The sequence below is a fragment of the Urocitellus parryii genome, chromosome 7 (genome assembly GCF_045843805.1).
Source record: "Urocitellus parryii isolate mUroPar1 chromosome 7, mUroPar1.hap1, whole genome shotgun sequence".
In the NCBI taxonomy this organism is placed as follows: Eukaryota; Metazoa; Chordata; class Mammalia; order Rodentia; family Sciuridae; genus Urocitellus; species Urocitellus parryii.
In genome coordinates this window covers 132,495,493-132,518,631 of record NC_135537.1, presented here as the reverse complement: position 1 = coordinate 132,518,631, position 23,139 = coordinate 132,495,493, and the positions used below count along the sequence as shown (strand labels likewise).

Here is a 23,139-nt window from a genome sequence, read left to right as displayed (position 1 = left end):
GGCCGCAGGCGGCGCGGAGGCTTCTGGGAGATGGAGGCCTCGTTACTAAACGCGCAGGCGCAAACCTGGAGCTGGAGCTGGAGCTGGGGCTGGAACTGGGGCTGGAGCTGGAGCTGGTGCTGGGGCTGGGGCTGGGGCTGGGGGTTGCGGCCGCGGCTGCGGCTGGGGCTGGGACTGCGCGGTGCACGGCAGTGCCTGATGGACGCCCCGCCTCTGTAGGGTGAGTCTCGGCCTTGGGCACTTGGAGATCCAACTCCAGTTGCTTTTTTGGTCACCGCAGATAGCGGCAGCCCTACAGAGAACAGACCTCGCAGGCAGCTTCGTGGGATTTTGTGCAGAGGGGTCTGGTTCCCCACCCACCCTCGCTATGCGTCACTTGTCAGGGAGGGTCCTGCTGGGCGATCTTGGGGTCCCTCTTCTCTTTTCTGGAGATCCCAGAGGGAAAACTGAAGGGTGGAGATGGTTTGTTATAACTGGCGTAGACCACAGCCTCTCCCCAGGGCTTTCGGGTGTGCACCTGCCAACGCCAGGCAGAGTTCAGCTGGGCGTTGGCATCGCTGAGGCATCACTCTGGAACGCTGGTTGTGCGTTTGAACGCCTTTGTCTTTTCCGCCAGCATTAACTGTGTATGCTGCTTTAGTGGCCACTGGGTGCATCTATCTCTTGCCCTGTTAGATATCCTGACGCTGGACATTATACCCCTAAGTCTGTTCTTTCTAAAAGTCCCATAACAATCCTGCAGGAATCCTGAACGTTTATATGTGATCTAACCCTTAAAAGGACTTTACATTTTTCTTTTGCTGTAGTACTACCTCAGAAATTTGAGGAAGGGTGGAGGGGCCATCTGGGAGGGGTCTTCCTCTTCTACACCATGCACAGAGAGCTGCTCAGCTCTGGACTTTGAATCTGGAAATGTGGGTTTTGTTTCAGACTTGGTTTCTTTCCCATAGTTATTTCTTTCTGTGGGTCCCAGAACAGTTTTTGTTATGGCATTTATCTAGTTGTAGAAAAACATTTTACATGTCTGTCTCTACCAGATTGCAACTTTCTCAAAGACAGTGACTTAGTGGAGCAGGATCCTAGCAAGGATTGAAGGAGAAAGAGGAAAGAGAATTGTACAGGGCTTGGCTCTTTGTAGATGTTGAGTGTGTGTTTAATGGATGAAAAAAATGAATGATTCCTTATGTTACAGGGTGCCCTTGAAAGATTCCAGCTGGTGTGGGCTTTCTGCAGAGCTAGTCCAGGCTACTATGGCTGTACCACTAACAGCAGCTAAAACTCTGGCCCTTCAGGATACACAGGAACAAGAGAAGATTGTTATTTTGAAGCCAAAAGAAGAGGAACAGTCTTGGGAATATGAGACCAGGCTACCTGGGAACCACTCTAGTAGCCAAGAGATCTTCCGTCAGCGCTTTAGGCAGCTCTGCTACCAGGAGACCCCTGGTCCAAGGGAGGCCCTGAGCCGACTACGGGTACTCTGTTGTGAATGGCTAAGGCCAGAGAGACACACCAAGGAGCAGATCCTGGATTTACTGGTACTGGAACAATTCCTGACCATCCTGCCTGAGGAACTCCGGTCCTGGGTGCGGGAACATCACCCAAAGAGTGGAGAGGAGGCTGTGACTGTCTTGGAAGATTTAGAGAAAGGACTTGAACCAGGACTGCAGGTGGGAAGGGGGATTTGATCTGTTGTGGGAACCAGATCAATGACTTTCAGGCTGGACAGAGGGGCAGCAATAGGGGGAGTTGCCAAGGTAGAGCAGTTAGTATGTGTTTCTATCTCTGTCTTTTCCACCCTCAAGCTCTGAATGAGAAAGAGACTCTAGCTCCTCTTCCTTTCCCTGTGCTGACTCTGAGGAGGCTCTCTAAAGTCTCTTTGGAAGCTTTGGTCCCCCATAAACCGAGTGGTGCCTGATCACCTCCAGGTTCCAGGCCCTGCAGATGGACCTGCACAGGAAGACCCGTGGGAGAAGAAGGCATCTCTGGGACCAGCCCAGGAGGAACCAAGCATCCAGGTCCAACCTAAAGAGACCCAGCTCAAGTGTGAATCTCAGGAGACCCAGCCTTTGCCAGAGAGTGGTGAGAAGCAGAATTCTGTGGGGAGGGAAGAGGGGAAATGACATAAAAAAGGACATATAGGTCCTCAAATGTTTTCTATGCTCATCATGGCCTCACAAGTCTTGCCTCCTAGGTCAGAGACTTAGCCTATCTCATCACTTATAAAATTGGGATTACAATAAGGTACCTTAGGGCTGGGGGTGTAGCTGTATAGCAGAGCACTTGCCTAGCATGTGAGAAGCTTTTTAGTTCCATCCCCAGCACCACACACACACAAAAAAAGACCTACCTCATAAGATAACTCTGTGAATTAAATCATATTTATATTTTTATCTGGCTATAAGGCTGGCTAGTATTTCTCAGCTTTAAGGATCCCTAAAGCAGGACCACAAAATATTTTACTCACTGCCTGACTTATCTCCACTGCTCTTGACACCTAGTTCAAAATAGCTCTGCCATGAACTAGAGTCTAGCCTTAAGATCCTTTTCTTTTGGTTTCCCCATGTCTCCCACAACACATTTTTTTAAGCCATAAAGCACTCTTATGTGAGACACAGCCTGTCATTACCTTTATGTGCCATGTACACTCTACCATCTAAAAGCCTTATTTGAAACTTTTATGTCTGTACCTACTTACCTTCTTCCTTCAGATTAATTGAAAAAACTTTCTTCTTGGCCTGCATACATGCCCACAAACATCCTCACCTCTTTCTCTAATGCAAACACTAAACACGGAGACAGAAAGCTTAGAGCCTCAGGACTGTAAACTGTCTTTGCTGACCTCTGTAGCATCATGTGAATGTATTGTTGCTAATCAGTATTTGGTTCTATTCAATATTTGGTTCAGCACCACAATCCCACTACCAAACAAGCATGTGAAAAAATTGAATTTTACTACAACAAAAGGGAAAAACAAGAAATGGAAAGTAATCTGCTAAAGTATGTTTTATCTCCCAGTTCCCCTTCCCTCCTTGTCTTTCTTCCAGACTCTTTCTTGTCTTCTTTGTTTTGTTTACTAAACAGTATCAGCTTGATACTTAACTTTTAAAAAGCTAGGTATCATGTGCCTTTTTTATAATAGCAAGCATATTTCAGATTTCTTTAACCACTGCATTTAATCTGGAAAAAAATGGATTTTTTAAATCAAATGATCTTTAGTGATTTTAAAGCAATTGCTTTTTGTATTCCTTAGACCATAGGGAGTGTTAGACAAATAACATAACTAATACAGATATTTAAAAACAAAAATGCAAAGCACTCTCTTATTCCTTTTTATTAATTTTTTTAGTTGTTAATGGACCTTTATTTAATTTATTTATTTATATGCAGTGCTGAGAATTGAACCCAGTGCCTCACACATGGTAGGGAAACACTCTACCACTGAGCTACAACCCCAGGCCTCTTCTTCCTTTTTTAAGGAGCAGATCAAAGAGAAAGGCAGAGAGCACCAAGCTGTAGGAGGCAGGGAGCTGATGAGTCTTCCCTGCAAGGAGATCCATGCAGCTATGTGAGGATCCTCCTTAGTGGCTGAAGAATTATGGGGTAGGAGAATGAATGAGTTTACAGAGCTGAGAAGGGCAGTCTATCTGTCTTTAGGAACATCCCTTTCTCCTGATCCTAATGATTCTTCTTTGTTTTTCCCTTCCTTCTCAACATTAGTTGACCACTCCCCAATTCCTTGAAAATACTTTTTTTTTTCTTATTTTTGACTAAATTCTAAAAAGACCCTGCTTCTTCTTTTTTTTTTTTTTTTTTTTTTTTTTGTGTGTGTGTGTGTGTGTGTACCGGAAATTGAACCCAGGGGCACTCAACCACTGAGCCATATCCCCAACCTTTTTTGTCTTTTGAGACAGGGTTTCCTAAGTTGCTTAATGTCTTGCTGAATTTCTGAGGCTGGCTTTGATTTTTGCCTCAGCCCCCTGAGCTGCTGGGATTATAGGTGTGTACCGTTGTGCCTGGTGAAATTTATTTTGCAAATGAGACTGTAATATTTCATTCTGGAAAAATGAAAAATTATCTGGAGGGACAGATAAGTGAGGAGTGGGTGGGGGAGAAAACAAAAAGAAACCCTCTCCTATGCATAATTACATCACCAAGAGATAACCATGGATAATATCTAAGTAAATATCCTTCCAGTGTTTTTCCTGTGTCTTTCTTGATTTAGGAAAAACTGTTAATTTAGTGTCAGCTGAAGATTTTATTTAGTGAATATTCTTAACCTTTTATTTTCTTTCCAGAAATATAAGTTCTAATCTAAGTGTCATTTCTCCATATATCCAGAACAGGTATTTTTACATTTTCCATCAGTTGTTGCAGAAGATGGCCCAAAACCCAAGGACAAAGGATCACTGCCACAGCTGTCCATTACCAAAGTGGAATCACAAGTGTTCTCAGAAAAACTCACTACTGACAATTCTCCATTTGAAGCTACCTCTGAAGTTGAGGGCACCTTAGAACAGCAGCAAAAAAATTCCAAAGCAAAGAGACGGAAGTGGTCCCCTGCTCAAGGGAAAAGTTTCAGACAGATGGTTGTCACAAATAAGAAAACTCCCACAGGGAAGAAAGACCATGAATGTAGTGAATGTGGGAAAGCCTTCATTTATAACTCACATCTTGTAATCCACCAGAGAATTCATTCTGGAGAGAAACCCTATAAGTGTAGTGACTGTGGGAAAACTTTCAATCAGAGCTCAAACCTCATTCAGCATCAGAGAATTCATACTGGAGAAAAACCCTATGAATGTAGTCAATGTGGAAAGGCCTTCAGGTGGGGTGCTCATCTTGTTCAACATCAGAGGATTCATTCAGGAGAGAAGCCCTATGAGTGCAATGAGTGTGGGAAGGCCTTCAGTCAAAGCTCATATCTTAGTCAGCACCTGAGAATTCACAGTGGAGAGAAACCTTTTATATGTAAAGGATGTGGGAAAGCTTACAGATGGAGTTCAGAGCTTATTAGACATCAGAGAGTTCATGCTAGCAAAGAGCCTTCCCAGTGTATTGAAGATGATAAAGTCTCCAGACAGACTTGTACTTTTGTCTAAGCTACTTAAGACTAGATCTCATAAAAGTTATAAGCATCTTAAAGTTTTTCCTGTGTCTTTCTTGATTTAGGAAAAACTGTCCATGTAGTGTCAACTGAAGATTTTATTAATTCATGTCCTTTTATTAAAATTAACATAGCCATAGGATACCTTTGGCTATAAGTAATAGCCAAATTGTGCTGCTGCTTCTCTCTGGCAGATCTTGAACCAGACTCTTAGCTGCCCACCAATAAAATAAGGATAGTAATGCCTACTTCAGTAAAGTTCTAATGCTAGCACAGCATAACTGCTCAGTGTCCTGGGCACACTGGTCTACTTCCTTGGAGAGGGTCACATCTGCAAACGTCCAAGCAGGAGACAGAATCCACACTAGTAATTTGAAAAAGGAAAGTTTAATATAAAGAATAAACTAGTAAAGGGTATGATCTACTAAAGGATATAGGAATAGTGGAATGAGAAACAGCTACTACCTCTAAGGCCAATGGAAGCAAACTTAGAAGCTCCCCTTCCAACCTCACAAAACTAAATTCAGACCTCACTGGATAGGTTGTACTAATCCAGAGGCATACTAGAGCCAGTCTGTACAGGCTTGCAAGAGCCAATTTTGCACATCACTGCCTAAATCTGCACTAAAATTAGCTGTGATGCAACAATCAGCAAATGCAATAATCAACAATTTTTTGGTATGCAGTTGGTTAAATATTTACCAACAGCACTAGCTATGGCCCACTGGATGAATGGTTGACATTCACTGAGATGTAGCAGTCCAAGACTGATGAGCAGGAAGCCACTAGATGAGGTATCAGTGTGTGCCACTGGATTTCCTGGACGCTGCTGGCAGCTGTACTCTTGTCTAATGCCCTTAATTATCAAAACCTTCCATTGTACCACCTGACAAAGGGGAAATGTTTACAGGTCCAGCTGTAGTAAAGCAGAACAAAGAATGGTGGATTGAAGCTAGGAGTCAATAAATTGATCATTGGCCTATATTTTAAACTCATGTCCATCTCAGGACCTCCATCTTTGTTCTCTGCCCCCCCTGCATATTTTCCACCTTATGATTATGTCAGTTACGCTCTCATCTAGATCTCTTTAAATGTTATTTCCTTGGAAAAACCTTTCCTGGCTTCACCATACAAGTTTTTTTTTTCTCACACATAAACATACTGAGACAACAAGGTGGTCAGCAAGCTACATCTCTTAAGGGTCAAATTCAAATCCAGCTCATGACCTGTTTTTGTATGAACCATAAGCTAATAATAGTTTTTACAGTGTGGTGGGTGCATTGCCAGGATTCCCAGCTGTCTGTAGTGCTGCCTGCTGACATCGACTCTCCCAGGAGGGTCCTAGACAAAAGGGAAGTGCCTCAGCAGAGCTTATAACCCTTCCCAGCGTGTAATTCAAGGGTATAGAGAGCCGGCAGTGAGAACTGGGAAACACTGTTGAAAAATCTTCCCACACTTCTTGAGGGGTTGCCGGAGGCCTCTGTTGCAGCTACATCACTATGAACTTCTCCCTCTGCCCATCCTGTGGCCCCTTTGCTCTCGGGTGTTCCCAGGCTTTCCCAAGCAAACTTCCACCACACACTCCACTTCAAGGTGTTTCCCAGGGATCTCAACCTTAAAAACAGGCAGCATCAAATAAACAGAGTAAAGAGGTCTGTGAGGGAAAAAGGAGATAAAAATTGCCTGAATTCAGGTCACTAATTTGTAAGACCCTGCCCCCCTACTTTCTTGTCCATCCATGTATTCACAGATTTATATGTTCATTCTAATTCAAATGCTGTGATTTGGAACTTACAATGAAAAAGGAACAGTCCTTTCCCTGAGTGAGGGGCTGGGAGGTAGGGGGAAAAGTTAACAGGGACTTACCATAACATTGGGTCTATGTCCTGACAGGAAACTACTGTTGAGAGAATACCTGAGAGAAATTGCAGTCCAAACTCAGTGCTTCACAGTGCTGACCACCACCAGATTATTCAAGTTCCCACAAGTCTCTTGGCTCCTAGGGCACCTGCACCTTGCTGTCACGTTATAGCAATTGGTGGATGATTGCATACTGACTCGTCTCCCTGAGGCTTCCTTATTCAGGCTATGATGAGAATCGTCCCTGCCCTTCTCACTGGGCTTTTACTGAGGCTCCGGCTGCCGCCCATTTCCAGGGCTTCATCTTGACAATTTCTTTCCAAAAGCTAAGAGACAAGCAGAAGTTATTGTGGAAGTTACTTGGTAATTTTTTAATTCAAGAATTCACTTTTAGGAATGCATAAAGGACCATAGGAGTCCCAAGAATGGGTTACAGAAGGTTCACAAATTTCAATTTGCATGTACATTTTTCTGGGGAGAGCTTTTCTGATTCTCAAAAGATTCTTGATTTAACAGCCTTAGTAACTTGCCTTGGACCAGAAGTCACTAGAACACTTATACAATTGAATTGTAGACAACTAGCAAAGGCAATCCTGAAATCTCAGTAATAGGTATAAAAAAACCTGGACCATCCAGATGACCCAGAATATCTTACATTGTTAATGATGAAGAAACACACACACACAGTAGGTAACTCTTGTCCTAGCATAAAAGATAAAGGAACTCATCAAACAAAGCAACAGGTCAAGGACAGAGTGAACAATGTATGCAAAATCAGAAGCTAAAATAACATCACAGCAACTTGGGGTACTTGAGTAGAGGTGAAACTTACAGGATGGGGATGAAACTGACACAAAGTCATATTAAGGCTATAATGAAATATAATGCAGTTTGTAATGATAAACATTAGACATCATACAGGAAAATTATAGACATACTTTATTTACCTAAAGTGAGTTCTGGAAGGAAGAAAATGTACACAGACATAGCTTCTAAAATTCTGGAGGATATTTCTGGGTATTTAGGTAGGACTTTGAGATATGAAGTCTGTTTTCTTTTTTTTTTTTAATGGGTCTAAAATTAATTCATGATTTTTCCTTTACATATTGTACTTGCACAGAATCATGACAACCAGTCACATTTATGGTCAGATATTAACTCCCAAGTAAGTTGAAGGAGGAGGAAGGCAAACAAGAAAAATTGAGAAATCTTCCTGAGATGACTGGGGGACAGATGAAGAGGACAGAAAATGAAGTTACAGGATGTGTGCATGGTGTACACAACAAGATGGAGATGACTTCACTAACCAGAATTCCTCTTGGGAAAGCACTATACAACAAATTGGAACATTCTCCTGAGGATGACATGAGACCTCCCCCATCTTAAGAAATCACTCAGTTACAACAAAAGTTGGTCACTGGGGCTGGGACTGTAGCTCAGTGGCAGAGTGCTTGCCTAGGACATGTGAGGCACTGGGTTTGATCCTCAGCACTGTATAAAAATGAATAAATAAAATAAAGCCATGCTGCCCATCTAAAACTACAAAAAGAAATTTTTTAAAAAGTTGGTCACTACGTTCACATGAGTGAATTGCTAACTGAAGGGCCTTCTCTTCCTTCCTTAGTGATGGGTTTAAGGTAACTGAGCTAAGTACAGAGGGTGTGGGTATATGGACTGGGTATCTGGCAAGAAGAAAGAAACTGAGGTGGCTGATTCCCTGAGAGGGAAGACAGAAAAGAGAAAAAGAAGAAAAAAGGAAAAAAAAAAAACTTTACGTTTAGCCAAGAAGGAACTGCTGAGAACAAAATGTGTGATGGGATGAACATGTAACAACAAATCCCATCAATATATACAACTATAATGCACCAATTTTTAAAATGTGGAAAAAAAGTGTCTGAAAGGATGTACAATGTGAACTTTTCTCCACCTTTCACACAGCATCATCAATGGAATCCTTATTACTCATGTGTTTGTTGGTATGGGTAGAATCTTTAGGGGGAGACCTTGAAGAGTGCTAAGTTCTGTATCAGAACTTGCCAAGAGATGAATGTGGCAATAAATTATGCAAGCACAAAAATCAGAAGTTAGGTGACATCCAGGTTTTGTGTGAGAAAGATGTTCTCAACACAACTCAATTTGAGCTTGAGTAACAAAGGAGCCATCATCATCTAAGGGAAGAGCTAAGTCAAAGAATTTCACCTTGAGCAGGATGGTGGCTTAGTGGTAGAGTATTTGCCTAGAAAGTGCCCAGCACTACAAAACAAACACTTCTGCTAAGAATTAGGTATTTAGAAACAGAGATACCTGGAACGATGTGGGAACTGTGCAATCATCTGTTTATTTGTATAACCCTTTTATCAAACCAAGGCTGTGAACCTGGAGAGACACTATAGGTGTACAGAATAAACCCACTTTGTGGATTTGGGGAGGTTTTGTTTATTTCTGTGGGGCCGGGATCTAACCCAGGGTTTCACAAATGCTAAGCAAGTGATCTACCACTGAGCTACACTGCCAGTCCTCACCAATGGATTTTGGTTGTGACCAGCTTGTTTCCAAGGACATGATTCAAATTCATTATATTCAAATCTATGTAGTAATTAGTAATAAAAATGTGCAAATGGTTTCAAATAAGTATATGCAATACAGCACAGTGATTAAGAGAACAGATCAGACCAGAGATAGAATCTTGACACTAGCACTTACTAGATGTGTGAGCACAGGTAAATTACTTAACATCTCCTCTCTGCCCCCCCCCCTTTTTTTTTTTCTCTCAGTGCTGGAGAGTAACCTAAGGCCATATGCTAGGTAAGAGCTCTACCACTAAGCTACATTCACTATTTTTTTTTTTTAACATTTTGAGAAAGTGCCTTCCTAAGTTGCCCAGGATGACTTTGTACTAACAATCCTCCAGCTTCAAACTCTAGAGTAGCTGGAATTGTAAGTGTGCCTACAGGCATACATCATCTTGCCTGGCTATCTCTTCTCATAAATTGTGGCAAGAATACCCACATTATTGATGATTGGGCAGCTCTATAAATTATTAAAAATCATTCAACTGAATAAATTATAAAAGGTGATTGTATATATATATAAATAATATTTCAATAAAGTGTTCTTTTTAAAAGAATACCCACATCAGGGTTGGGGATGTGACTCAGTGGTAAAGTGCTGCTTACTTGGTATACATGAGGGTTAGGGTTCAATCCCCAAAACCATAAGAGGGAAAAAAAAAAGGTTATCCACATCATAGAGATGTTGTGAAAATAAAAATGTACTGTCAGGCGTGTGCCTGGCACATAGTAAATACTCAATAAATATTGGTGATTAGTATTAGTGTTAATAGTGATTGAAGAATAGAACAATGAAGATTATAAAGTTAGATTTTTTTAAAAAATCAAAAAATTATTGGGTTGGTAGAAGTGTCAGAGATCATTTAGCATTTAGTTCAACTCCCCTCATTTTACAGATAAAATTAGAGAGCAGCAAGTGAAGTGCCTTATTCAAGGTCTAACTCTCAGACCAGACTCCATGCCCCATTAGTGCAATTCCTACTATCACCCATTGCCTCAAAATTGGACGTGAGTTGGGCGCAGTGGTGCATGCCTATAATCCCAGAGGCTCAGGAGGCTGAGGCAGGAGGATCGCAGGTTCAGAGCCAGCCCTAAACAACTCAATGAGAACCTATCCCTAAATAGAATACCAAAAAAGGCTGGGGTTATGGCTCAGTGGTTGAGTGCCCCTGGATTCAATCCCCAGTACCAAAAATAGAAAAAGACATGAAAAATGAAGGATGTGTCTTCTTAAAGAAGAAATGACATATAGAATACAAAAAACATGTAAAGATGTTGAAAACAGAAAATTTCAAGACCATCAGACCAAGAAGAAGCTATCATATTTCAGCCCATCAGAACCAGCAGCAGTGGGATCCAGGTTATGAGTGTTAACGTGCTTTGGCAAAGCCAGGCCTGGTTAGTCAGGTGAACCAGCTCGTTACTGTGGCCAGATGACTAGTAGATGTGAAACCACACAGTTCTCTTTGATACTTCCTTATTTAGCAGCAGCAGCAGCAGAAGCTGGGACCAAAAGCAAACGCAGCAGAATTCTTGTAGCAGTCAGTCTGAGCAGCCCTGAAGTGGGGATAGCTGCCAAGGAGACCCTTTGCCCATGCTGAGTATTCTGGCCTCAACTGTTTATCCTGTGGCCTTGCCTAATCAGTCCCTTTGGATCCTATGGCCTTCACTTACAATTCTGTAAATGGACTGTCAGTTTCCTCCTTCAATGATACCCTCTTCAGATGAATGAGGAAACCTAGCAGGAAATGTGAAATGACCCAAGCTTCCTGCTTTTTCATTAATGCTGCCATCTTCTAAGGGAACTTGATAGCATAGCTGGGAGATTTTGAGGCTATTAATAGAAGCATGCTAAATTATTCCAAGGCTAAACAGTGGACACAAGAATGAGATGTGTCATCTAGGTCATGACTTTCTAACATGTTTTTCATGGCGTAAATTCAATGAGTCAACTCTGTAATTTTTAGGAGGTGGTGAATCCTGTTCCCCCATTTTTTAGAAAAGCAACCATGTAGGGCAGATGGCAGATACAGACCCCTAATGTTATATAACCCACTGGGGGAGAAGGAAAGAAGGGAAGGGAAAAGGGACAAATGAGAATTAAGGCCTGAGACAGCTTTTATGATTTAACCCAGTACATAAAACTTCTCAATGAATAGTTCATAAAAGTGCCTCATCCTTTTTCAACCAACTATTGAAATTAAGAGAGGTTCTTTCTTTTCATTTCATCTGAGAATTTGGGATGTGTGAATATTATGACAAATAAGTCTGACGTTAGCCTTTCCCAAAAAAGTTTTTCTATTTTGCAGGTCATTCCATACAATGAATGCTTTGATGTCGGAGGAGGTGAGAGCTCCGACTGAAGGTCTTCTGACACTCTTGACACTCATAAGGCTTCTCTCCAGTGTGAATTCTCTGATGTATGGTAAGTTGGGAGTGCTGGCTGAATGTTTTCTCACACTCACTACACTCATAAGGCTTTTCTCCAATATGAATTTTTTGGTGGAGAAGCAGCTCAGAGTTATCCCAAAAGGTTCTTGCACACTCATTACATTGATGGGGTTTTTCTCCAGTATGGATCCTCTGGTGGACAATAAGGTGAGATGTCCGCCTGAAGGCCTTCCCACACTCGAAACACTCATAGGGTTTCTCTCCAGTGTGAATTCTCTCATGTCTAAGAAGTTCTGAATTCCCCCTAAAGGCCTTCCCACATTCTTTACATACATAGGGCTTCTCACCAGTATGAATTCTAATGTGTCTAATAATCTCTGAGTTCTGGCCAAAGGTTTTCCCACATTCGTTACATTCGTAGGGTTTGTCTCCTGTGTGAATTCTTTGATGCCGAATAAGTTCAGAACTCTGACCAAAGCCCTTCCCACATTCATTACACAGATAGGGTTTTTCTCCAGTATGAATTTTCTGGTGTCTAATAAGGCCTGAGCTATGCTTGAAGGCTTTGCCACACTCGTTGCACTCATGGTATCTTTCTTCAGTATGAATTCTCTGATGCTGAATAAGCTGTGAGCTAACCCTAAAGGTCTTCCCACACTCATTACATTCATAAGGTTTCTCTCCAGTGTGGATTCTCTGATGTAGAATAAGGGCTGAATTCTGACTGAAGGCTTTACCACATTCTTCACATTTATAGGGTCTCTCTCCGGTGTGAATCCTATGATGGTGGATAAGATGTGAACTCTGGATGAAGGCCTTTCCACATTCATTACAAGCAAAGGGTTTCTCTCCAGCATGAATCCTCAGGTGTCTTCGAAGGCTTGAGTTAGTTCCAAATGTCTTTCCACATTCTTTGCATTCAAAGGGTTTTTCTCCACTATGAACTCTCATATGCTGGATGAGATGTGAGTTCTGATTAAAGGCTTTCCCACATTCTTTACATGAATGAGGCTTTTCCCCCATAGATGTCCTCCGAATTCTGTTAGGTTCTAAATTCTCTATAAAATTCTGGCCAGAGGTAGCAAATGTACTGACACTCCCTGCTGTAGCATCTCCCTGATGTGTCACCAGATTAGGAGTAGGACTGCAGCCTCTCTCACTTTCACTATCCTGTTGGTCTTTCTCACTTGAGGGTGATTTCTTAAAGATTATCAACCCTGGTGCAAAATCTCTCTCCTGGGGAGACATCTGTTGTGTAATGTCTTCTGAGGACTCTCTCGAATGTCCCTCTAATATGTCTTCTTCACAAGCTGCTCCAAACCCACGAACTTGGTAAACCACTTTTGGAAGTTTTTCTGATGTTGGCCCATGCAGCTCAGATTCTTCAAAAATTTCTTCCTTAATCACCGCTTTGTTTTCAGTCCCCATCTCACAATCTGAAATGAAAGAAAATAAATATATGAAGTAGCTGTTTCATATTTAAATGAAGCTAATGAGCACAGGGGGACAGAGCTTTGATGTAGTGCTGACAGCACTCAAAAACAGTCTTGGCATTTGGTGAAATGACAGGATGCTGTTGGTGAAAACAGAGATTTAGAATTATAATAGACATGCTCAGAAGCAGATGCTGACTGAAGAGAAAACTTATCAGAGGCAAAGATTTAAAAACAGAAATCAGAAATGGATGGTAAAAAGATACTGATAAATATTCTATAACATTAACAGTGAACTGGAATAGAACATGAGGTTGATAATGAAAACATTTAGGAAAAATGATAGCCATATTCATAGATGGGGTATATGGAAAATTTTAAGAAAAGGGACAAGGATACCATGTCAACAGAAATAACTTTGGGATTTATAGATGAAGTAACCACAAAATGAGCAGTCAGATGACCTGGTCTTAGTCCAGTTCTGTGTTTATCACCAGCTATGTGGAGCAGGGTATAGTGTATATTGGGGTTACTTATTCAAAAGGTTAATGTAACTTAGCTATAACTAGCACATAAGTAACTAACTACCCCTAGTTCCCTACATTTGGATGAAGTAAGGTTCTAGCTTAAATTTTCTCCAGATGGCTAGTGAATCATATCAATACCATTTACTAAATAATTATTTTTCCTACTGATTTAAAATGACACTTGTTGGGCTGGGGTTGTGGCTCAGTGGTAGAGTGCTTGCCTAGCATGTACAGGGCCCTAGGTTCAATCCTCAGCACCACATAAAAATAAAAAAATAAAGGTATTAAAAAAATAAATAAATAAATAAATAAAAATAAAATGACACTTGTACCATAGTATAAGTGTGTATATATATTTGGGGCTTTTTTTATGGTACTGAGGATTGAATCCAGGGGGCACTTTACCACTGAGCTCCATCCCCAGCCCTTTTAATTTTTTATTGTGAGACAGGGTCTTGCTAAATTGCCATGGCTGGCCTAGAATTAGCAATTCTCCTGCCTCCGCCTCCCAGGTTGGTGGGATTACAAGTGTGTACCACTGTGCCCAGCTCTGGATCAATGTCTATATTCTGTTCAGTTTTACTAAATTATTTCTTCTCCAATACCAAACTGTTTAAATTATTAAGCTTTATTTTAAAAAATTTTATATATGTTAGAGAAAGTTCTCTCTCATTAGCCTTCTTTTTCAGATATTTCTTATCTAGTCTCATACTTTTTCAAGTAAATTTTAGTATACTTTTGTAAAATTTCCAAATTTGGGTACAGGTGGCACAAGCCTATAATCCAGTGACTTGGGAGGCTAAGATCAGAGGATGGCAAGTTTGAGACCAGCCTCAGAAACTTAGCAAGGCCCTAAGCAATTTAATGAGACCCTATCTCAAATTAAAAAATAAAAAAGGACAGGGGACATAGTTCAATCCCCAGTACAAAAAAAAAAAGAAAAAAGAAAAGAAAAGAAAGAAAAGAAATTCCAAACTTATCCTGAATGTTTTATATCCATTCTGTCTTTTCATTTAGTGAGTTTTTTTTATATTCTGAAATTAGTTATTATTTTTACATATGGCAAAGATATTGATCTTTACAAATTAAGTAACCACAAAATGAATAATCATAAAATCAGCCCTTTTACAGAATTTTCTTAATATTTTTATAGATTAATTAAAGAGTAGATTTTTTTAAATTTCCAAAAATCTATGGCAAAAATATTTAATTGCCTATCCCAATATGTATTCTTCTCCATCTCCTCATAACAGAATAATGAATTTACTTACAGAGGTAATGAGCATAGTTTTAAAAATACATTTCCCAGCTTTTATTGCGGCTGACTCTGACCACATGACAAATTCTGGCCAATGATAGTGAGATGCAAATTAAAGCACACGAGGCTACTGGGAAATCTTCTTAAGGTTGATTGGATGCATTTCTTCACTGTCTTCTTCCATTGCTGTTCCTGAGGAGTGATGGAGTGCCAGGTTAGACCATGAGTACACCAATATACATAGGATTGGGGATCAGAACTGGAAGGGACCTGGATCTCTGATGACTCTCACAGCTGCCATATTAATCCTGGAATGCTTGCCTGTGAACTTTTTTTATCTAAATGACTAACTTTTGCCTTGCTTAAGCCATTTTTTAATCTTTAACACTATTATTATTATTATTATTTTTTTTTTCATACTGGGGATTGAACCCAGAGGCACTTTACTACTGAGCTGTATATCCCCAGTCCTTTTTATTTTTTATTTTTAGACAGGTTCTCATTAAGTTGCTGAGGCTGACCTCAAATATGCAATCTTTCTGTCTCAGACTACTAAGTCACTAGGATTACAGGTGTGTGCCACCACACCCAGATAGAAAACATTATTTTACGAAGTCAAACTTATTTCTAATAAAAATATCCTGGGAATTTAGCTGTCCCCATCACAGCAGTGGAGTGCAAATAATAGATAAATGAGCCTGAACTTTGCTCAGATGATAAGCAAACTGGAGCTAATACTGAAGTGGCCCTTTGCTTAGGGCAGTGTATTTGGGCATCATGGCAAATTTGGGGAGTACAATCTTCCCATCAATAAAAGTGTTAATTGTGGAAGGTGATATTTATGGGAAGAAAGGCAGGTATAGAACTTCATACTTTAGACAGTGCAAAGTCATGGAATTTTTTTTTCTAAGAAGTGTCTCTGGTCAAATGAGCTTATCAAGTAGATGTGCACTAGTGGTCATTTAGTAGCTGAAGTAGAAAGGATGGTGATGCTTCTAGGTCTTGGCATAGGCAAATCAGTTTGAAGGCTGTTGCAGTCATTAAGACAAGAGGAGATGAGATCTACCTAGGGCAATAGTCATAGAAAAGACTGAAGAAATATTTAAGAGGTCAAATTCTGGAAGATTTGGTGTTTAATTAGATACAAGTGTAAGAAAAAGAAAAGAATATAAGATTGAACCCAGACCTCCCTTAATTTGAGGGATAGTAATTAAACAGATGGCAATGACACCAAGATTAGGAATCCTTTTTGTTGAAATCTTTAAAAATTATAAATATGCATCTGTAAAATTATAAAGATCCATTATAGACAATTCAGCTATCTTATTCATCCATGGTAACATCTGAGTTGGGAATTATTGTCTTAAATAAATTTCTAACAGCCACTAAGAACAAATTCCACAAGCTAGTATTTCAGTCCCTATCTACTTCCAACACCTCTCTGGCCTTTCCTTCTTACCTTTATATCTCCTATGATGGCTTATTTTCCATATTCTAGTCCCCATCCAAGAGGGATTGAACCAAGGGGAGCTAAATCACTGAATCACATCCCCAGTCCTTTTTATTTTGTATTTTGAGACAGGCTCTCACTAAGTTGTGGAGGCTATCTTTGAACTTGCAATCCTCCTGCTTCGACCTCCAGAGCCACTAGGGTTACAGGTGTGTGCCACCATGCCCAGCTCTCATCTTTACAAAGTTCTTTACAAAGTCAGCATTTGTAGAACCTATATCTGCACCATACCATATAGAAAATCACTTATTTGTAGTAAAACTAGATATAATAGAAGTTAGATACATATCTACCCCAACTTCAAAACCAAATTCAAAATTCAAATTCTAAAGTCTTACACAACTAAATCTGAGCATCTGACCATTCTTTTACTTTGAATTCTGACAGCAACACAATACTAGTGTCATTTGTTAATGTTTTGTAGGTATCATATACAAATCAAAGCTAGTCTTTTTTTTATTGATTTTCCCAGAAGCAAAGACCTCATCTTCATATGGAAATACTCCATTTCTCATAGGTAAATTCATATTCCCAAATAGAATTTCCAGTTTTTCTGTTACTGATTACTTTTCTAAATCTGAAATTACTGCTTCTGAAGATTCAGATACCACCTGAGGAATGGAGGTTGATTACCCTTGGTCCTCAATTTGAGGGATGACAGGCAGACCTTCACTGTGTTACCAGAGTTTAGAAGAGGGTCCTTAACTCTGCAGATCTAAATTTGTTTTTTCCTGAACCCTAGGACAACAGTCTCAGAAAACTTCATGCACAAAATACTGATACATGCACCAGATGCCTAACAGTGAGAAATAAAAGTTCAAAAGCTCCTTTCTGCCTAGATGAAAATCTGTATGAGGAGATACACACACACACACACACACACACACACACACACACACACACACACTGGAAATTGTTTAGTAGGCCTGCAATCATGGTAGGAAGATCTGGTTAGATAAATGCTTCTTAAATAAAGCTTCTTCTTGGCTTGAAAATAGACTAGCTATGAAAGAATCAACTGGAAAACTTGTTAAAAATACTGACTTCCAGATCCTTCCCCTTGATCTCTCAATAAGAATCTCTAGGGAAACCAAAGTACTTTTAACAATTATGCCCAGAGGATTCTGATCCCCAGCTAGTTCTAGTCTTAATGACTAAAGTTGTCCCACTCTTAATAAGGTTCATTTATCTCTACCCAATGTTTGGTCTATGGGAAGTATCACGATTATAATCATTACTGCCAGCTCCCTACCTTCCTCTTTATTTCATTTTATTTGTTTATGTTTTGTACTGGGAAATTAACCCAGTGTCACTTTACCATTTACTTTTTATTTTGAGACAGGGTCTCACTAAGTTGCTGAGGTCCTGCCTTCCTCTTGATTGTCCTTCCCCTACCTTAAATTCCTGAGAACAGACAGGACAGATAAAATACAATTGACTAGATACTCTTCTCTCTCTTTGTGTATGTGTGTGTCAGGGATTGAACCCAGGGCTGCTTAACCACTAAGCCATATCCTCAGCCCTTTTTTATTTTTTTTTTTTAAGACAGGGTCTCAATAAATCGCTGAGGGCCTCCCTAAGTTGCTAAGACTGACCTTGAACTTGTGATCCTCCTGCCTCAGCCTCCCAGGTTGCTGGGATTACAAGCGTGCACTACCATGCCCAGCTCTAAATAGTCTTTTCTGAGTTAAAAGTACATTTCTAGGAAAGAAAGAAAGAAAGAAATTTGAAAAACCACATTTCTATTGTTTATCATCTTTACCCTAGTTATTGTGCCCAGACCTGATATTGCCCAAATTGCCTAAATCAGTTTACAACAATCTCTTTGATAGCAATATCAGTTAATTCTTTGAACTTATGTATCAAAAACCACACTGTGATTTGTAGTAAAACATTATTAAGTAATTTATCAACTGAGAACCTGAGTAGGTCTTTTTAAATTTTTGTTGAAAGCAAGGATTGGAGCTCGCCCTATAAAAGGTCTAAGAATCATCTCTCAACAAATTATACCTTTGTATGGCACACCAGAGATTTTTAAGAGGAGATGGGTGAGAGGTGTGTCTTCCTTTTATAAAAGATGAAAAGAGCAATTGTAAAAGACGAGTTGAGAAAGAGAAGTCTGCAGGCCATAGGCCAGTAGTTCTCAAGAAGGTTGGTTTTAGGCGAGGATACAAACTGAAGTCAACAATCTAGAAATTGGTTTCCAATCACAATCCACAGGCCCATAGATATTATAAAAAGTGTTTGTGTACCTCAGTTTGAAATGTATTGCAACTGTAGCATTCTGAGAAGAAAATGGGCAAGCAAAGCTTCAGAGATCAGGAAGAATGGGCAGAATAAGAAAGAACATTTTTTACTTCAATATAGCATGTGCAAGGTAAAAAGAGATAAGCAAGAATGCACTGACAATTTGATGTGGAGAGTGAAGAATACTTACTATGTGCTGTGTGCTGAGCAACTTACAGACATCATTTTGTTTAACCCTCACAATCTCCTGGAGCATCAGTATAAGAGGAGCCAATTGGCTTGCTCTCTTGAATTTTCCCAGCAGAACTTTTGGCATCTTGGGAACATACTAGGAATCTGGGAAGATATGTGTAGTGGAAGACTGAGAGAGTGAGGAACTTGGGAATGTTAGCCAGGACATAGTTGAGATAACTATGTGAGACAGGAAGGCAAATGAAGGGAATGGGTGTGGTAGAGAGAGGAGTGGAATGCTAAACGGTTACAGAAAAAATGAATATTGTTAGAAGCACATGAAAACAAGGGAATGTTATCTTGGAAGCTGACATAAGGTTTTATTTTTAAATATCAAAATGTATAATCCACCAAAAATAATATCCTTTGCAATGATTAAAATTTATGATAATAAATGGAAACATTTTGGATATCAACATACAAATGTATAAGAGGATACAATCTTATCAAAATTACTTTGTGGGATAATAGAGCAAGAAAGTTTCCAGTGGCCTTATTCTCTTTTCAGGAGATTTTACCTCACCCAAGACCTCCAGGAGTGCACCCCAAATGAATTTACCCAGATAGGTACCAACCACCTTGAAATAATTGGTTCCAAAACAGCAGGATTCAGGAATTCCTGGTTCAGGAATAGACATATGCCTTCATCTGGATCAATGATATTTTGAGGAAGTTTGCTGGGAGCTTCTGGAAATTGTTTCTGCCATCCTGACAGAACCACAGGAAGAGACTGCTATATATTGTGGCCTGGACCCGTTGTTGCCATCACACTATCAGCTTATAGATGAAGGCATGTTGAACTAAGAGGAAGGCCACTGGGTTAAGTTGGGCCTGAAACTGCCATACTTCTTGACCTCCAGTTCATAAGAGTTTATATACTTGCATATTTTTATTTTTTGGTACTAGAGATGGGACCCAAGGACACTTGACCACTGAGCCACACATCCGCCCTTTTTATTTTGAGACAGGGTCTCTTAAATTGCTTAGGGCCTCAATAAATTGCTGAGGCTGGCTTTGAACTTTCAATCCTCCTGCCTCAGCCTCCTGAGCTGCTGGGATTACAGGTGGGTGCCACCATGCCTGGCTATACTTGCATATTTTTAAATCAGCTTGAGTTGTATGTTGTTACTTACAAACAAAATAATAACCTTAACTGATACAAATGTTTTCCTTTAACTTCAGAAAGGCAAGTTCACCAATACTCAATATCTAGTACAAGGACTATCTCCTCCCCAATCTTCACTAGCATCTGCAGGAAGGAGGCTCTCTCTTGGTCCTCTGAACCAGCATTTCACTGGCCCTTTTCTTAACTCTTTGTTCACTATAATTTCCATGTCACCTCCTGTTTATTCCTCCCAAGGCCTCCAGAATAAAAATTTCTTCTAATAGCTCATAATGCCCCTGTGATCAGGCCTGTTTCCCTTCCCCCTCTCCTATTCCTCATTCTCTGAAAACAGCTGGAAGCTGCAGCTATGCTCAGTGACTTGCAGTTCTAACATTTCCCCAATCTTTAAAGTTTCTTTGCCTTTGAGAACAAATTATTCCCATTTCCTGTAATACTATTGCCCACCTTGTTCACTTAACAAACATCTTCGAGATTCAGCTGAAGCACACACAGTTCCTTCCATTGTCTTCCTGACCCCAGATTTTAAAACAAACAGATACTCCTTCATCTTGTAGCAGTTACCCCCACTGTATTATTACTTTCATGTCTGTTTTCTAGACCATGAGCAAGGATAACATTCTATTCGTGGGTATTCCCAATGCTTAGCACATTTCAGATACCTGGTAAATTAATTTGTTTAAGTGTTTTATCTACACAGTGCATCTTTTGACATTCTTGGGGGCTAACTGGAGATTTCATTCTCTTCATGCTTAAAGAGCCTAGGACAGTGTCTGACACATAGCTGGTCTCAATAACCATTTGTAAAAATAAGTTCCTTCTCCCAGTCTGGATATTTAACATAAGGCACTGTTGTCCTAGCTCTCTGGACTCCCTCTGGTATTGACAATCAAGAGGGCTCGATTAACTCTATGCTCAATGCCATCTCCTTTACATAACTAACCAATACCCTGTCAGCCAGCACAGGGCACCGTCTACCAAAGGGGCCTTAATTTTTGCCCGCCATTTCATCCCAGCGGTTTACTTGGCGAAGGAATGTCTGGGAAAAGCACAGTTCCCACGGGTCCCCACCTCTGACCCGGCTTCTCCCGTTCCCGCGGTTTGACAGGCATCGAACCAGAACTGGGACAATTCCAGTCAGTGCCCAGGCCCCACCCTCTCGGTGTGCAAGTGGGGAAATGGAGGCCCCGGGAGAGCCATTAAGTCCAAGGTCACAGCAAACCCGAGTCAGGAACGGGCCTAAACCCCGGGCTCCCGCTCGGCTCGCGGGCTGGGGAGTGGGGAGGGAGCCCAGCGTGGTCCTCCTCCCAGCCGTGACGGAATGAGATCTCACCGCTGGCCGCTACCGCCCCACGTTCACTCCGCTCCGGCTCCCGGTGCCGCTCGGCAGCTAGCGCAGAACCTGCAGTTGTTGTCTTGGTGTCACTGGCGACGGGCATCGGCCACTTCCGGTACCCGGGCGACACTCCAGCCTATCGCAGCGCTGAGCACTCGCCGGAGGAACAGGTGGTCAGCACGCCAACGCCTCCGTGCCTTTTCCAGCTTTGCCTTCGGCGGGTCCTCACCCTAACCCAAGCCCCACTCCGCAGCCGCCTCCTGAGTTGTCTCCTTGGAACGTCCCTGTGCACCAGGCAAAGGCGATGCCCACTTTCAGTCCCACGATCACTGACGAGCTGGGTCCTCCGGGTTTCCTAGAACGGCTCCAGGGATCAACTTCCGCCTGGTGAGCGGCCGCTCTGCGCCCTGGTGTCGCTCCCCAAAGTGCTTCTGTGAGCTGGTAGAGTTGGGAATCCGCTTCACCTCCTTGTTAGGACGGTTTGCGCGGCCAGTTTAGCTCCTCCAACCCACAGGCCTCTCTCATCACTCCCTATCCCGGGTTCCGGGGGTCTGGTAAACACAGTCCGCTAGGTCCTAGCAATGGGCCGATTTCCAGCTGGGAGCGTAGGGGAGACCTCTGAGGTTTGGGAGGGCTTGAGGGAGGGACGTTTGGACATAAATCTGGAAGCTGAGTGAGTTACCTAGGTTTTACTAGAAGGGGAGCCAGGCGCGGTGGCGCACGCCTGTAATCCCAGCAGCTCGGGAAGCTGAGACAGTAGGATCGCGAGTTCAAAGCCAGCCTCAGCAGTTGCTTTGCTAAGCAACTCAGTGAGACCCTGTCTCTAACCAAAATACAAAAAAAGGGCTGAGGATGTGCCTCTGTGGTCAAGTGCCCCTGAGTTCAATCCCCTTTACCCTGCTCAAAAAGAAAAAAAAAAAAGGAGGGGAGAGAGCTGTTAAGCAGCGAGAATTGGCCTTCATATATATCTACTTTGGTCTTCATATATATCTACCTTGAACAAGCTTGGCCCCTTCTTGCCTCTTATGTTTCTCACTTCCTCTGCTCTTTCTCTGTAACCTTGTACAACAAGCTTCTTGTTTTTCAGATTTCAGTTCAAAGCTCACTACATTGAAGGAGCCTTTCATCCCCAAGAATGTTGCCTCAACACCAGCCCTGCGGGAAGCATATGATTGGTCCTGTTTGGATCTGATGCTCTCCCTTAGACAAATCAGGGGAAAAGGATATTGGAATTAGCCAAGCCTAGGACTCCTATCTGTCCCACCGGTGAAGACGTACTTCTGTGTTTGCCCCATCACAAATCTGTGAAATAGGAAAAGGAGTTTCTACCATCGGAAAGGAATATTATGTTATATATTCAGCACATGAAATAGCAGAAAGGAGGTTGTATACGGTGGTGCAAGCCTGTAATCCCACAGGCTCAGGAGGCTGAGGCAGGAAGATTGCAAGTTCAAAGCCAGTCTCAGCAACTTAGCAAGGCCCTGTCTCAAAATAAAACAAACAACAACAAAAAAAAAAAAAAAAAAAAAAAAAAACAGGAAAACTTTCT

At 41.3% G+C, this 23,139-nt stretch overlaps 2 protein-coding genes across 5 annotated transcripts; one reads left to right on the top strand and one right to left on the bottom strand.

The window, feature by feature from the left end:
* Positions 1-148: 148 nt before the first annotated feature.
* Znf232 (zinc finger protein 232) lies at positions 149-11,608 on the top strand. 2 transcript variants are annotated; one of them, XM_026380739.2, is made up of 5 exons: positions 149-220; positions 1,193-1,667; positions 1,926-2,079; positions 4,339-4,825; positions 8,085-11,608. In XM_026380739.2, the coding sequence occupies exons 2-5, from the start codon at positions 1,251-1,253 to the stop codon at positions 8,131-8,133; spliced, it is 1,107 nt and encodes a 368-aa protein (XP_026236524.2). In that variant the 5' UTR covers positions 149-220; positions 1,193-1,250; the 3' UTR covers positions 8,134-11,608. The 2 variants fall into 2 exon arrangements, with proteins under 2 accessions (XP_026236524.2, XP_026236523.2); XM_026380738.2 differs by lacking the exon at positions 8,085-11,608 and having other exon boundaries at positions 4,339-6,166.
* Positions 11,609-11,702: 94 nt separating this feature from the next.
* On the bottom strand, positions 11,703-21,739 carry Zfp3 (ZFP3 zinc finger protein). Of its 3 annotated transcripts, none has more exons than XM_026380742.2 (3): positions 21,588-21,660; positions 15,157-15,335; positions 11,703-13,361 (listed from the first exon to the last, which is right to left on the bottom strand). In XM_026380742.2, exon 3 carries the CDS (start codon positions 13,351-13,353, stop codon positions 11,845-11,847), a length of 1,509 nt encoding a protein of 502 aa, XP_026236527.1. In that variant the 5' UTR covers positions 13,354-13,361; positions 15,157-15,335; positions 21,588-21,660; the 3' UTR covers positions 11,703-11,844. The 3 variants fall into 3 exon arrangements, with proteins under 3 accessions (XP_026236527.1, XP_077657575.1, XP_026236526.1); XM_077801449.1 differs by lacking the exon at positions 21,588-21,660 and adding an exon at positions 18,249-18,321; XM_026380741.2 differs by lacking the exon at positions 15,157-15,335 and having other exon boundaries at positions 21,588-21,739.
* Between the last annotated feature and the right edge of the window lie 1,400 nt (positions 21,740-23,139).